The 16,095-nt window shown below is 43.3% G+C and overlaps 1 protein-coding gene across 5 annotated transcripts in view; it reads right to left on the bottom strand.

Moving 5' to 3' along the window:
* Positions 1–16,095, bottom strand: part of CEP350 (centrosomal protein 350) — a 74,853-nt gene that overhangs the window by 7,724 nt on the left and 51,034 nt on the right. For all 5 annotated transcript variants that reach the window (XM_068141446.1, XM_068141444.1, XM_068141447.1 and 2 more), the window contains exons 30-37: positions 15,382–15,526; positions 12,032–12,192; positions 11,414–11,559; positions 10,530–10,612; positions 6,689–8,739; positions 5,333–5,734; positions 5,095–5,241; positions 3,892–4,014 (exon numbers count right to left, since the gene is read on the bottom strand). In XM_068141446.1, the coding sequence (XP_067997547.1) occupies positions 3,892–4,014; positions 5,095–5,241; positions 5,333–5,734; positions 6,689–8,739; positions 10,530–10,612; positions 11,414–11,559; positions 12,032–12,192; positions 15,382–15,526 (3,258 nt within the window). The remainder of the gene's footprint in view (positions 1–3,891; positions 4,015–5,094; positions 5,242–5,332; positions 5,735–6,688; positions 8,740–10,529; positions 10,613–11,413; positions 11,560–12,031; positions 12,193–15,381; positions 15,527–16,095) is intronic.

Genomic DNA, 16,095 nt, shown 5'->3' with positions numbered 1-16,095 from the left:
TCTTGTGCATCCTCATGATTACAGTAAGACTCCACACGTTTGATACCCGTAAGGTCGGTCTTTATACTAAAGAGAAACTGCATTTGAGTAAAGTCAGGACAAAAATAGTTCAAATAAAAGGGAATTCCATCCTGCAGAAAAAGATAATTGTTTCAGTTGGAGGAGACCTTTAAGATCACCGAGTCCAACCATTATCTAACTCTACCAATCTGCTACTAAACCATGTCCCTTCTGTGTTTTTTAACACCTCCAGGGACTGGGATTCAACCACTTCCCTGGAGAAGCTGTTCCAATGTTTGAGAACCCTTTCTATGAAGGAATTTCTTCTAATATCCAACCTAAACCTCCCCTGGTGCAACTTGGGGCTGTTTCCTCTTGTCCTAACACTTCTTACTAGGGAGAAGAGACCAACACTCACCTGTCTCCAACCTCCTTTCAGGAGTTGTAGAGAGTGAGAAGGTCTCCCTTCTGCCTCCTTTTCACCAGACTAAACAATCCCAATTCCTCAAAAGAGTGGCAGGCAGGTAAAGAGTGGCACAAGGCAGAAGCCTGTGTGGCATGGTTTGTTCTGGGTGCCTTTTCCTGCATGCCTGCTCAGCGTGGCGGCACCTGAAAACAACACTTCATACCATCGTAAGGAAACTTTAGAAGTTTACTGACACACTCTATTTCTGCAGCTTCCCATTCAAAACCAGGAATATTTGCAAAAATCAATTACATTTGAGGAGTCATAGATCATTCTGGCAACCAAAAAAGAATAAAAATCCAGGTGTAAACTAGTGCCTTGGAAGAACATCAGTAGAAGGCAGGCAGGCACATTCTCACAGCTCTTCACTCTCACAATGCCTGGAAATCTTGACACACAACTGTGTGATTCTCTTCTTACTGTTGCACTTCTCCCCTTGGGTTCAGGCCCCAGGTAAGCCAGCTTGGCAGGAACAGCTTTTGCTTTGTTGCAGTCTCTGCACAGAGAGAGACATTCTAGCCGTTAAGTCAACAGGTCAGAAGATCAAGTACTTTTCAGCACTCTGTTGGCAGGCTTCTCAGGTGTGAAAACTGAACACAGAGGTTTGGCAGGATCATGTGAGCTTTGCTTTCTCAAGCTCCAGATAAAAGGGGGGGGAAGGGGAGAAGGCTGTCACAGGGAAAGCAATGACAGAGTTTGTTCTAGCTCCATGCAGCACAGGGAGTTCTGGCTGAAGATCCAAGAGGCAAAAAAAATAACAAAGAGGGAGTGGAAACAGTTAATTGTTAGCACCTGAACTTGAATAAGGAGATAGGAGGGTTCTCATTGTAGTTTAAAAAGAGGTTTTGAAAGGTGGAGGCAGCCCTGATGTACTGAAATGCAGCACACCAGCCTACATGTACATCTGAGAACCTCCCACAAAGCACAGACCTGAGGAAAGTACCACCATAAAGGGACTTGAGAAGGAAAAAGCAAACACCTAAACGTTCCTTTAACTTGGTTGTAAACAAGGCAGCTTTTCATATATGGGAACCTCCCCCAGTCATCTACTGAAAGCCAAGGTCAGCTGCAAATGTTAAAAACCAAAACAACTGGGCAGTAGATCAGAGAGGGTCTTTTAAGTAGATCAGAGAGGACAGAGATGCTTGATCAAAATTAACAGTGCTGCAAAAAAGAAGAGTAAGAGTTTTTCTTTTGGTCACTGCCAGCAAAACGTGACTGACTACACTGGTGCCAATGCTGGGAAAGTGCAGATGAAAGTGCAACTAAAGAACAAAGCCTTTTCCATTGCTGAAGCAGCTTCTACAGCACCTTCAATCTACCAAAGAAGTCTCAATGCCTTCTTCAGAAAATTGCTGTCTTGTACTGCTCGAATGTACTTTAAACAGAATTTGGAGAACTCCAACACTGACCTCTCAGTTGAGAGCAGACAGCAGATCTTGCACAGACCTCAATGTTCACTCAGGGCCTCGGACTTGTGTTATCACAGCTTAAGCACAAGCTGGAGGCTGTCTGAGGCAGAGAAAGCTATCTAGATAGTTCATGATCTATAGACATCGTAATAAAAGAAGGTAAGAGAAACTGAACTCTAAGTATCTCCTTAGGTTTTCAGTTAGAAGTTTCTCTTATAGCACCTCACATTACAGTAGAATTTTGCTAGCAATGGCACTGAGTGCCTTATTCCTAAAGCAAGGCATGTTGCAGCCTTCAAAGAGTTATTCCCAGTCTTCAGCTAGAATTTCATTACCATATTCTTGTGAGAACAAAATAAACACATTATTTATTAAGCCAAACTTATCAGAGCTCCATTAATCTTTGATGCCTGTGCCTGTACATAGATTGCAGACCAGATTGTCTGAACTTCAAACTTACTCCACCTGAAGCACTGTGGATGCCTTCAACTAGACAGGAATTCCAGTCAGGAATCTTTCTTTCTAGGTATGGTTCAAAGAAATTAGGAAGTTGGCACATATGTAATAGCTGTACTATGAGTTCTCTCAGGAATCTCAACAGAAGGACTCTCTGTGCATGCCTGAATAGCCTCTACATCCCAGAACAAAGCACACTAGGACATGCAGGTCCTACACATGGATATTCTATTTACATACAATTAAACCCTTGGGGAAAAGGCTTGTTGGAAACCTTCCACTGATGGGCAATTAAAAGACCACACAACCCATGACTCCAAGTTACTTATATGTGTGCGTGTGTGGAATCAATTTCAGGTATAATTAAGTGAAGCACAGTGTTAATGACAGCTCATATTCCCAAGCAGAACCTTCACTATCATTATAGCCCATAAAGATGTTAATCATCCTGCAATACAAGCCAACAAGGAACTTTCAAAAACTAGTACACAGCCAGACAGTCTCTATTTTAAGCATCTTCAACACTGAACTGTCTCTGCTCCAGCGGCAGCTGCATTTCATAGCCCATGACAAGTGCCACAGGAGCAGAAGCCCTGCTGCTTGTTCAGCTTTGAGGAAATGCTTGGCTGTAGCATGATCTGGCAGACTGGTTACCTTGTACTAGGGACTCTCAAGTCACAGAATCACTGAATGGTAGGGGCTGGAAGGGACTTCTGAAGATGGAGTCCAACCCCTCTGCCAGAGCAGGCTCACCTAAAGCAGATCCCATAGGAACACATGCAGATAGGCCTTGAAAGCCTTCAGAGACTGAGACTCCACCACATCTCTGGGCAGCCTGTTCCCCTGCTCTGCCATGCTGCCTCCAAGTAAAGAAGTTCCTTCTTGTGTTTAGATGGAACTTCCTATGCTCAAGTTTATGCCCATTACCTCTTATCCTGTCACTGGGGACCACTGTGAAGAGTCTGGTTCCATATTCCTGACACCCACCCCTGTCCCATATAATCTCTTCAAAGTCTTTGCTGCTCTAACCCAATGACTTCTGCAACCTTGCAGATGAATCTGGTAAGAACCTGGTCTATGAAACTCTCAGTATCACTGTCTCCATTTAAACAGTATCACATTGAAATAAAAACTTTCTAAAATTAAAGAAAGAAGCAAAACATATTCCCTTCCCAGAGAAGATGTTTGCCCTCCCTTAGGTCAAGTATTTCAGTGTTTCACCCTTCAATTTCACGCTTTAAACTTCTTGGAGTGGGCAAATTTATACCCCAGTCAAATCAGCATGAATGAAGAGAGAATGTGCTCAAGGCACCTTATGTCACTGGCACCAAGCTTCTGCTGTTGACAACAGGGTGCTCTGAAATGAAATTCCTTCTCTCAAGACCTCATGCACACTTCATATTCTTTGCATTCTCATTTCTCAACTCATCCCTTGCTGGACACACCCCCTTACGGCCATTTAACACTCAGCACAATCAAATACTGAAAAATACAGTAGTAGGTCACACTTCAGTCTGGGAAACAGTATCTGACAACAGTTTATTTTCAGTCACTGACCAGTATTTGATCCACTCGGTCTCGTTTCTTACGCCCAAATTTCATCATCTTCTGCCAGTCTGTTTTCTGATTTGGCTCCTTCCTCAGGCTGAACAGCTTCAGTACTTCAGCAGAAATGAAGCTCTAGAAAACAGTAAAGGTGAGATTTACCACATTTGAGTTAAGATATTAAACATATGCATGAAGTACCTGCCCTAAAAAGCCACTCTATAGAATGCAAACTGGTTTTCTCTTTAGCCAAGAGGTCCAGGAATATGCATGATAGTTACAGTGAACGTCTCTAAGACAGCATTACACAGGCTGGGCAATTATTCAACCCAGAAATGGGGGGAGAAAAGATCACTCCCTCTGCTGTAACAATCTTGAGAACAGAAACTTCGAATTAAACAGTACAGCAAACAGCTGCATCATGCACCTTATGGGACATTACGAAAGGAAAGCAGGACGGGAGGTTTGGTGTCCTTGTGCTGTGTTGCCTGCTCTCCCCCTGCCATGTTTTGAAAGTCTTCTCTGACAACAGAGTGATCTAGAAACTATTTCTGTCTTTTCTAGACAGCTAACGTGCTGTGTCTTCAGCAGGTTAATCAAAACATAGTCAAATACCCCCCAATTTCAGAAGAAACAGTACAGGTGGAAGTCTCATTTATGGCCTGATGTCCTATGGAAAGTCCTAGCTTAAGCCCAGTCAGGCTTTTCTGGGGTTTTGTCATTTCTTGACCACTAACACCAATACCAGGAGACCTCCTCTGCCTTGCCAAACACAACAATGCCCTCACCTGCAAATTTTGGGTCCCTCTGGGCAACTCCCACTGCCCTCAGTGAGGTCGGCATAGGTGTGTCCGAGTATAAAATCCAGCTCATCGATTCCGCCCAACCCAACTGTTGGACGCATACCAATCTACCCATAGAGAGTTTCACTGGAATCTGCTAGAGCAGCAGTCTGTCAGCATACCAATTTTATAATACCAAGGTCATCCTGGCAGTTCTGCACAGGAGTTAGGTTTAAAAGCAACGAGTACCAACCAAAAGGACAGGAAAGCAAATCTGTTGAGTAGAAAAGGACCATTTTGACAGACGTGCTTTCTGGTTTGTACTCGTTTATCTTTTCAACCCATCTCCTGCTGGAAACACCTATTACAATCTTGTAACATTCAGGCAAGTGCCAGTACAACACTTTTCATCTCACAGAAGATTTCTTCCTACCTTGACTTCATCCAGATTGTTTGGATCTTTTACTCGGCGAAAGTATGCAGATGAGATCCTAGACGGTTTCATCCAAACTGGCTTATTCAGATTAGGATCCTCCGCAAAGATTTCCCCGAAGATCTCTCTTGTTAAATCAAATACCATCTTCACAAAGAGAAAAGCAGAAGTTAAGGCTGCAGTTATCCATGGCAAACAGTCAAAGGGCAAGAATAAAACACCTGAAGGCTGCACCTACCTTTTTATAAACCTGCTTGTTTATCGTGTCCGTGTCCTGCTCTTGGAGGGCGCTGTCAAAATCCGTGTGAAGGCTGAAACTTTGAAAATCACGACCCAGCTTTTTCAGTTTCCAGAGTTCCTCAGTTACTTCGTGCACCATACCTTCCACCTCTACAGCAGTGTGAGGGACTGCCAATGGCTCCTCACACAGCTTTGTTGGCTCTTTCTGTGGTTCTCCCTTGGGCAGCACTGCTGGCTCCTCAGCCTGCTTCTGCTGGTCCTTGTGGGAACTCAGGCCATAGTCCTCATCAAACCAGTCTTGATCATCTCCCAGCACACTCAGGAACTCCTGATTCAGCTCCAGCTCCGCCAGTCTCTTGGCTAGCTCTTCCTGACCACTGGCACCAAACACTGGACTCTCCTGTGAATTAAGAGCCACAGAGTAAATCTAAAAGCACACACTGTTGTCTCACTCAGCTTACAGTTTTAAATGCTCTACTGGTTTAATTAGATGCGTATGCACAAATACTGAGTAAACTAATAAACTGCCCACAGTAAAATCAGAAATGTTTTGATTCAAATACTTGGGGTTTCTACCACTCCTGATGATGAATGCTTTCAGACGATTCCTACAGAGATTTGAAGACTGTAACTCCTGTCTACTGCCTGTCCTAATACTCAGCTGTTTCTGAAAGGCTGAGTGGTTCCAAAACGAATACTGTGACAGAACTTTTCACTTCACTTACCAGCAGTTTCAGGTCTAAATCAACTGCCTAAAAGCTTTCAGAAGGTGATGGCTGTTTCAGTGACTGAGCAGTGCTCACAGTGGTGAAATGGGCTGAAGTTTTCTGTGGCGATAATATAAAGCAGACAGCCTTTCTCTTAAGATCTCAGTAAAGCTAAGTCCTGTATCTGTACCATTAGTGGTTGTTTAGAGGAAGCCTGAACTTCCACTCCTCAAGATATACTTTATTAGTTCAGTGGACAGAGCAGTGTGACACTCTAATGACCTCCACAGAAACTAATTTTGTTTGAGGATGATTATTTGATACCAAGACTAGAGAGGGGCAAGTTTACAGTCTATTGTATTTTCCCATCTTCAGAGTAAAAACTGAGGCTAATGATTAAATACAAGCAGGAACCTAAACAAAACAGTTTTCATTTTGATGTGTCAAAATATGTCTTTCAGCACTACCAAAATGAACTGGGATACACAAGGACACACGTGTAAGACACATACCTACAGGCAACCTTCACAGCACCCAAGAGAACTTGGGAGAAAGTAAACTAGTGCCACACATATTGCCACTTCAGATTCAAACATCAAAGGAACAATCAGCTCTGAAAAAATCAGTGCAAGATGTCTGTTACTTACTGGTCTGGGACACATGTCTGGAGAGGAAAGTTCTTCTCTTTCATCATCCAAATCAGAACTTAGGAAAAGGTTGCTCAGCCCATTGGGAATTTGCTCTTCTAGCTGCTGGGGTGGGGTGCTGCATTCCTCCTTCGCATCACGGTGCTCCTGGTTGCTGAGCTGGATTTTCTCATTCTTGATCTTCTTTATTTGTTGCAAATGATTGACTGTGTCTTTCAGAAAGTCTCTAAGCAGACAATCTGTCAGCAAACTGACCTTTTCCAGTTGATCTTTTGACTTTTCTTCTTCTTCTTGAAGTGGTAGCCTAAGCTGGGCTTCTAATTGGCTCTTTTCTTTTGTCAGCAAATCCAGAAGTGGGGTTTCAGACTTCTCTGCAACATCAGGAGAGAGGTCATCTAACTTTTCCTCACATTCTTCCCCCAGTGTCTTCTGTCTCTCCAGTTTTTCAGAAAGGATATCCACAATATCATCCAACTGAGTGATAGTCTCACCCACAGCATCAGAAAGAAGAGGCGCAATGCTGGCCTCCTCTTTCACAGCATGCTTCAGATAATTCACTACCGATTGTTCCTGGGCAAGTGATTCAGCAGACAGAGAAACCTTTATGCTGCTCTCTTTAAAAGACAATTCCTTATCAATTCCTTCCTCATATGAGGCTTCTGAAACAGCTGTGTCAACAGGAGCTTTACTCTGGGCATAGCTCTCTGTTGCATCTCTGCTCTGGCCTTCATCCTCTTTGCCAGGTTTGGAACTCTGTCTGTCTTTCTGCTCAACTTCATGTTGCTCCTCCAGCCTGTCATCGAAAAAAAAGTCTTCATCCTTACTTGTGTCTAAATAGTTATCAATACTTTCTGTAATGTGAGAAATCTTGTGAGGAGGAGCAAAAATGCCATGCTTTGCTTTGCAGTCAAAATACTTAATTCCATCGTAAGTTCCATCATTGTTCCCTTCAGGTTTATCCAACTCCACACCAGCCCAAAACCCTTTGGCAAATTTAGTCAGACCTTTGAACCTCAATGTTCCAGGTTGGACTTCACTCACAAGTACTCTATCACCAATGTTGAAATCTGGCAAACTATCTGCTGCTTCTGTGATTGAAACAGGGGCCCACAGGGGTGACTCTGGGGGGGCCTGTTCTTGCTCCACATCGCTGCGTTCGGTGTTTTTGATAAGTTCTGTTGGCGACTTAAGCTCTAATAACCTCTCTGACTGCAGGCTGCCAGACAGAGAGAGAGACCTCTCGCTGAGGTATTCACTGATTTCGTCATCGCTGCCAAGGCTGGTGGATCTGCTTCTGCTGTTCTGTGTGTGCAGAGACTGCTCTGCCAGTGACTGAGTATCCCCAATGGAAGAGAGGGGAGGTGATTCAAAGTCATCCTTGTAATCAGGAATGGTTTCTTCAACTGATGCTTGTTTTCCAGAAGAGGATCTTTCAAAGTCTTCAAGGTATGATGGCTCCTTCTGAGTCAAGAGTTGTTCCAGATGACCTTTTTCCTCCACTGATTCGTTCAGTTTGTGAGAAGACTCTTCTACACTTGGGCCAGTTACAGCATCTTGATGTGTCACACTCTGTTGTAAGGTTTCTTTTGTACTGTGAAGACTTTCCACAGCCAAACTCAAGGGCTCCTTCTGAGAGGAGAGGTCATACTCAGAATGGAGGATTTTCTTTGGAAGAATGTCCAGTGAGTTCTCTTGTTCTTTCTCTAATGTCAACAAGACATCAGAACTCTCCAAAGGCTTAACATGAGAACCTTCAACCTCACATTCCTCAGACTTTATGTATTCCAAGTCTTCCTCAGATTTATGACTGAAGGCAGCCTCATCACTGGATGCTTTTTCCACATTGTTCACTGACTTGTGGGATAGCCTGCTAATGTCTTTCATGTCCTTGAGAAGAGATGATGAGGGTTCATTATCCAAGGAATCAGCTCTGGAACTCCTCGGTGACATTAAATCAGAAGAAGATGTTCCAGAAGGTTCCTCTGCATGAACATCTGTCACAGCCTCCTTCTTGGTGTGCACAGATTTCTCAGCTCTTGATGACACAGCATCTTGAAGAGAAACAGAAAGTAAATGAGAGCAGAATGTACAGCCTGCATAGTTTTACAGAAAACAGCAGCCACAGGCAACAAAACATCGAAGCTTCTATGCTAAAAGAAGATACAAACTTGCACCTTGGAAACATTAATTTCTAGCTGCCCTATGAAGGTGAGCAACATTCTATAAGTTCCGAGCTTCTAACAATTTCTTTCCTTCTACCAGTACTTCATAATGCCAACATGATCAACAGCAAAACATTGAAAAGTATTTCAAAACTCCCACTATTCCAAAATCCACAGAGAGAATGAGTGCCCATTGGAATGTGCTGTCCGGGGAGGTGGTGGATTCACCATCATTGGAGGTGTTAAGGAGGAGACTTTTGAGCCAGTAGTGTGCCCAGGTGGTAAAGAAGGCCAATGGCATCCTGGTCTGCATTAGGAATAGTGTGGCCAGCAGGAGCAAGGACGTCATTGTGCCCCCGTACTCTGCATTGGTTAGGCCACACCTTAAGTACTGTGTCCAGTTCTGGGCCCCTCACGTTAGGAAGGTCATCAAGACACTTGAACGTGTCCAGAGAAGGGCAACAAGGCTGGTGAGAGGCCTTGAGCACAAGCCCTATGAGGAGAGGCTGAGGGAGCTGGGATTGTTTAGCCTGGAGGAGGCTCAGGGGTGACCTCATTGCTCTCTACAACTTCCTGAAAGGTGGTTGTAGCCAGGAAGGGATTGGTCTCTTCTCTCTAGCAACCAGCACCAGTATCACAGTATCACAGTATCACTTAGGTTGGAAAGGACCTCGAGGATCATCGAGTCCAACCTGACACCGCAGACCCCATGACTAGACCATGGCACCAAGTGCCACGTCCAATCTCCCCTTGAACGCCTCCAGGGTCGATGACTCAACCACCTCCCTGGGCAACCCATTCCAATGCCGAATGACTCGCTCGGTGAAGAACTTCCTCCTCACCTCGAGTCTGAACCTCCCCTGGCGCAGCTTGAGACTGTGTCCCCTTGTTCTGGTGCTGGTTGCCTGGGAGAAGAGGCCAACTCCCTCCTGGCTACAACCACCCTTCAGGTAGTTGTAGAGGGCAATAAGGTCACCCCTGAGCCTCCTCTTCTCCAGGCTAAACAATCCCAGCTCCCTCAGCCTCTCCTCATAGGGCTTGTGTTCAAGGCCTCTCACCAGCCTTGTTGCCCTTCTCTGGACACGCTCAAGTGTCTCAATGTCCTTCTTAAACTGAGGAGCCCAGAACTGGACACAGTACTCAAGGTGCGGCCTAACCAGAGCAGAGTACAGGGGCACTATGACCTCCCTGCTCCTGCTGGCCACACTATTCCTAATGCAGGCCAGAATGCTATTGGCCCTCCTGGCCACCTGAGCACACTGCTGGCTCATATTCAGGTGGCTGTCGATCAGCACACCCAGGTCCCAGAACAACAGGACACACTCTCAAGCTGCACCAGGGGAAGTTTAGACTCGAGGTGAGGAGAAAGTTCTTCACTGAGAGAGTCATTCGTCATTGGAACGGGTTGCCCAGGGAGGTGGTGGAGTCACCGTCCCTGGAGGTGTTCAAGAGGGGATTGGACATGGCACTTGGTGCCATGGTCTAGTCATGAGGTCTGTGGTGACAGGTTGGACTCGATGATCTTTGAGGTCTCTTCCAACCTTAGTGATACTGTGATACTATGAGGTGCCTGGTTGCATGGTTTAGTTAATTAGGTGGTGTTGGATGATGGGTTGGATGCAATGACCTGGTCTGGTCTGGTCTATTCTATTCTATCTCCACCTGCAGTAGTTACATACCTCCATCCTCTGAAATGGATTCCAAAGACGCTCTGGATCGCTCCGATTCAGCCAGAGGCTTCCAGTTTTTAGCTGTCTCAGGCCTAAGTGTGAAAAATCAAATTGCATGAATCACAGTTACACCAGAGAATCATGGTTACAACAGAATGTGTTGGCTTGTTGGCTTTTGGTTTTAATAGATAAAAATGGAAATACAGGCATATATAATTGTAATACCACACCAATAATAACACAGTTTGCTTTGTCAACGTACTGTGACCTTAGAAAATAGGAATGGGGACAGAGTTTGGTGAGTCCTGGAAAGTAATTAGGAAAAAAAAAACCTAATCAAACTTCAGCCTTTTTTGCAGCCAAAAGAGAATTTTGTTTTTCTTTTAATTTGAACACACTAAAATTGCACCATCTTCTGGAGACAATGAAACAAAAATACAGCAGGAAGTGCAGAAATCAGTTGAACTCTCCACCTTTTACAACCCAAGACCTAAACCAGATTTAGGTTGCAAAGATGAATGGTTTGCTCCACACAGTGTAGCAAGCATGATGACTGATCCAGAACCAGGAAAAAAAACCCTTCCTTCAGGTCTGTAATCCACACAACCATCTGGCACAATTCTTGCCCAGTTGAAAACTGTACTTCAGAAAGAACCTGAAAATTAGACTCAAAAGGCTGGGCAGGACAAAAATGAGATGTGTAAGATTACAAGGACAGCACATCTTATGGGTTTTGGGTCTGATAACACCAGCAAATGGGTCAACAGTATATTGCCACTGTCCAGTGCTTTAAAGAAGAGAAGTTATCAGCTTTCCCTGTGCTCATGGTTTCTGATGAAACAACTGACCACAGTGCTGGGGAGGAGGGGGGAAAAAGCAGAAATCCCAGTTACCTATGGAGTGGTGGTGCCTTCTTGATGATCTTGGGTTTTTCAGCAGCAGCTGAAGATGGAGTTTTAATTTGAGGTTTGGCTATTGGTGATGCCTCCAGATCTTGGCTCAGCTCTGCTTCAGTCTTCTTGATAAACTCATCATACGACTGCTCATGGGAAACAGTTAGAGCCATTAGTCTCCTAAACCATAACTACAACTCATTGTCCAAAAGCTATTTAATGGATACAGGATACAATTGGTTTCTCTGTAACTAATTATTTAACTTCCTGAAGTTTTACAGCTTTAGGAAATCACAGAAATTCTAATTCTTTACTTTCAAAACCAAATTACATGGGCATCACTCTAGTATCCTAGCTTGGATTAACATGTGTATAAAGATACATGAGCCCCCTGCAACACTGATAGTAACCCATTAAAGACAGACATATTGAAAGGGAATGGCACCTTTGTCTCAAGTTTCACTATTGAAAACAGTTAAACTGCCACAACACAGACACACCACTATAATGTGCCTTTCACAGCTGTTGGTACAATATTATGCCAACAACATCCCTACTATAACGATTTATCCAAGGCTAACAATCTTTTGTTTCACCCTTCTTCCAACTGCTCCTAACCTCCAGTTGTTTGATCAGACTGGCTTCCTGGGCCTTCAGTCTCTCCTTGTGCCTTTTTTTCTGTTCCTTTTTCAGTTGGTAAGCCACAGACTTCCTTTTCCGTAGTTCATCCTTCAGGGCCCTGATCCGTCCTTCGATGTCACTTTGGTCAGATGTGGTTTCTGAAAGCATTTAGGTGTAGTTTTTGTAAGTTTGCACCTCACAGACCCATTTTACACAAAGCAATGAGCAGTGATTTCATAAATACAAATTGTGATCCAAGCAAGGTATCAAAGAATTTAATGTCCAGGGGTTAATTTTAACATAGTAAGGCTCCTAAGTGGGATCTCAGACTCACACCACTACCATATAACACTTGAAAAAGTGTTGCATCTTACTTCATTTAGAAAAGCAAGGCTCTGAGACACACAGTAACTTCTCATCAAACTTGTTCACATAGGCTGCCCATCTTTATGCTGCTACTTCCCTAACTGCTGATCGTGTAAGCTGCCAAAAATTGGTTGGTGGGTTTGTTTGTTTGGTTTTTTGACTCATTTAAAAATACAGTGCCTCAGAGATTCATACCAAAAAATATATATCTGAAATATCTGTTTACAATCACAACATACAGTTTTAAACTACAGGGTACACTTCATGGAGGAAAACTTTATTTGGAACAGTAGACTCCTGGCCCATTTAGATTTCCAGCCACCCAGGCTTAAATCCATCTATGAAATGGTCATCAACTGGAAAGAAAGTCAATTTGAACAACACAGAGGTTTTCACAGTTGTCAGGCCTCAGGAGGACAATTTATTCAGGGTGAATGGGGGTAGTGTTGAGGTTAGAAATGTGGTGGACTACTCAATAATAGCTTACACAAAGCTACTTGGTGTCTGAATGTACAGATCCTCCTATGGTGCCATTACTGACTGCAGCTGTTTTCCACCGAAACAATTTTGTTGTTCATTGTTATCCTCAGTCATTACCAAGATCTCCTCCATTCCTCTCCATTCCCAGAACTCCCTGGAACGTAATCTTCCAGTCCTGATGATGATGTTCTACCTGTTTTCCCTTGGGACAGTATCTCCAGATACCATGATCCATTCTCTGGATGATAGCCCCCTTCTACCAGTAACTCAGCTACTTTCATTCTTTCTGCTGTAACAGCCTCTCGATCCCTCAGACCTTGCAGGCACTATAAAAGGACTGCCTCAGTCTCTCCTCCTCATTCTTTTCCACCCACCTGGTTATGTCCACTTGTTTCTTGTTTTAAATGACTACCAACATAGCACAAAATGAGATCTTTGTCACAGATTGGTGCTATCACAATTAAATATCCTGAAGAAGATTTGACACATATCTGATACAGTCTTACTAGAGCTCCTCCCTGGGGCTCATGCCCCTCTTTCCTCTTCTATAGCAGGAGCTCAGGATCTTGGCCACTTTGCTTTTCTAAGACTCAGTATTACCTTCATGTTTTGTGGACTAAAAGGCTTGGATGGCCATAAAAACCATTTGCTTTACTGATCATCTTAGAAAGTAACCCACCAGTATTATTTGGTCAGCTAGCAGGAGCAGCTGGACATTTTGCTCATCAATCTCATTTCTCAACACAAAAACCACCATAATGAAGGATTTCATGACCAACAGCAGCCAGGAAACACAATCAACTACTGTATTCTTTCTCCATTAACAACTGTTGTCAATCATTTAGAAAGTTAAAAAAGCCAAACAGCCTGGTACAAAAAAGAATAGAATCTCACTTGCTAATCAGGAGCACTTTATGATGCCACTGTAATTAACAACTCCTCCCAAACAGTAAGTGACCACTGTGTAATTACAGCTTTACTTGATCAACTCATAAGGGAAAGATCTGCACATGCTTTCATCTTTGATGATCTTGTCTACATGTGCATCAGACTGACAGAGCAATGACTTCATTACTACTCAGCAGCTCAGAAGATTTATCTCTTTGCAATGGAATTATTTATTGTGAAACCAGCACTATCCTGATTGGCTTCTTACCTCTTACCTTTTCTTCAGTGTTTGAAATCAAAGATTGCAAATACTTTGCTTTACAACAGCGATGCTGCTGCCTGCTCTGCTTTTCAGAGCTGCTTAATGCCTCAGTGTTTTGAAAACTGCTCTCCAGAAGGACTCTCAAAGCAAATTACACAGTGCAAACACCTAGATGTTACTGCTTCATTTCTCTAATCATCAGGAGAACAGCTGCCTCAAAATTACTCTCTCTTGCACTTACATACATATTAACCAAAAAACAAACAACACCCCCCTCACCCCCCCACAAAAAAAAACCCATAATAGATTACTAAAATTGCTCTGTCAAGCATCACAAAGACAGGATGTGTACACATGCCAGAAAGTTAGCCATCCATCACAAACAGCAGCCAGAACATACAATACAATCACCTAATTTAGGGAATTGAAAAAAAACCCCAATCAACCAACAAAAAACCCACCACAACTAAAAACAAGCAGGAAAATGTTCTCTCATTTGCTAATAGGTATTTTATGGTGCTATAGCAACCACACCGTGGAACACAAAACATTTAAAGAGACTAAAAGCACTGAAAGGTTCAAAATAGACTTTACACTTCAACAGAGCCAATGATGGTGAGCACCTGAATGGCGGTTCAAGAAGTTCCAGAATCCACAAAATTAACAGACTGCAAGTGGACAACAGGGAGAGGATTACTCTGTACTAATTCACTTCTAATACTCCCTCTCCCTCAGCATTTTCTGGGAGCCAGCATGGGTACTGGAGTAAATAGTATGAAGTGTCTACAGAGTAGATCTTCTATTTCATAGCTCAAAATGCAATCTTAGACCCTATTTCGCTGTGCACAGTTCAAACCTTCCTCAAAAATAGAAATGTAAGTCCTGAAGTGTCCAATCATTCTGCATATGCAGAACGTCCCATAGGCTTACTCACACTGCCATGCTACTTCTAGGGCTAGGTTGTGCTCAGGAGGATGATCATGTTTGTATGCTGCTGAACCATATTCTGTTTTCTTACAACATGAGATGTGGGCTCGTGTCACCTGCCAAAAGCACAGCTAACCTTGGCATTTCTAAATTCTAGGATTACCTTAAGTATTGCCTCTTATCTTCTTTATACATGTCTGCAGCAACCTGCATTACTTTTCAAAAGAAGAGATCATATGTAATCTTACACCAAGATCTTATTAAGTGGAAGTGATGGGAAAGTACTCTCACAAAACCCCAAACCTTGGCAATTTCCAGGAACTTCTGCCTGCCTCCCCACATTTGTGTCTGCATTTCAAGACTACTTGCTAAAAGCACAAAGCTTTGAAAAGGCAATTTAAGCCCAAGCAGATATTACACTTACCTGACTGTGTCACAGATAAGGAATCATCAGACCAGTTGTGAGATGTCTGATGAGACTTCACCAGTGAACGCAGCTGTCCTCCAGTTCTATGGCTGCCTTTGCTGGAATCTTGCTTTGATACAGATATGCTGCTTTTGGAAGGAGGCTAATGAAGGAGAAAAGGACAAGTAAGCAATTGCATATAAAGCTCAATTTGGAAGTAGATCACTGTCACCCGAAGCCAGTTACAAGGAAAGAATGGCATGACTACAGAACATCTCAGAAGTAGTGGTAACTGTTTAGCCTTCTTAAGAATTTAAGCTTAGTTTGCTAGACAATAAAAATACCAAGTGCAGCAAGAGCTGACTGCTTGCTTGGAGCCTAGATTTCAGTAAACATGCGTAGAGTACTCTATTGCCACCTAAGTGAACTGACATGTTTCTGACTCACAGGTGTTCAATACCATTTATGTAATCTTATTTGGTAACAACCAGGGCAATAGGAACTCCTAGTAAATATATCTGTGAGGCCATTTCACATGAAGAGTGCAAGATGACATCCTAAGTCAGTAAAACAACAGAGCTCTGAAGCTAGGCAAATCATCGTAAGCGCAAATACTCTTCCAAAATGCTGCTTGCTACTTCAACATTGTACCACCAACCTGTCACACACCTTGAGCATAGCCTCTAGCATTTATTAGCCATTCTGCCCCACTATCTTTCCTTTCACACTTTC

The sequence above is a fragment of the Melanerpes formicivorus genome, unplaced genomic scaffold (genome assembly GCF_026170545.1).
Source record: "Melanerpes formicivorus ecotype bairdi unplaced genomic scaffold, bMelFor1.0.p_v2 SCAF_7, whole genome shotgun sequence".
NCBI lineage: Eukaryota > Metazoa > Chordata > Aves > Piciformes > Picidae > Melanerpes > Melanerpes formicivorus.
The sequence above is the reverse complement of the archived record's forward strand: the minus strand, read 5'-3'. Positions and strand labels throughout refer to the sequence as shown.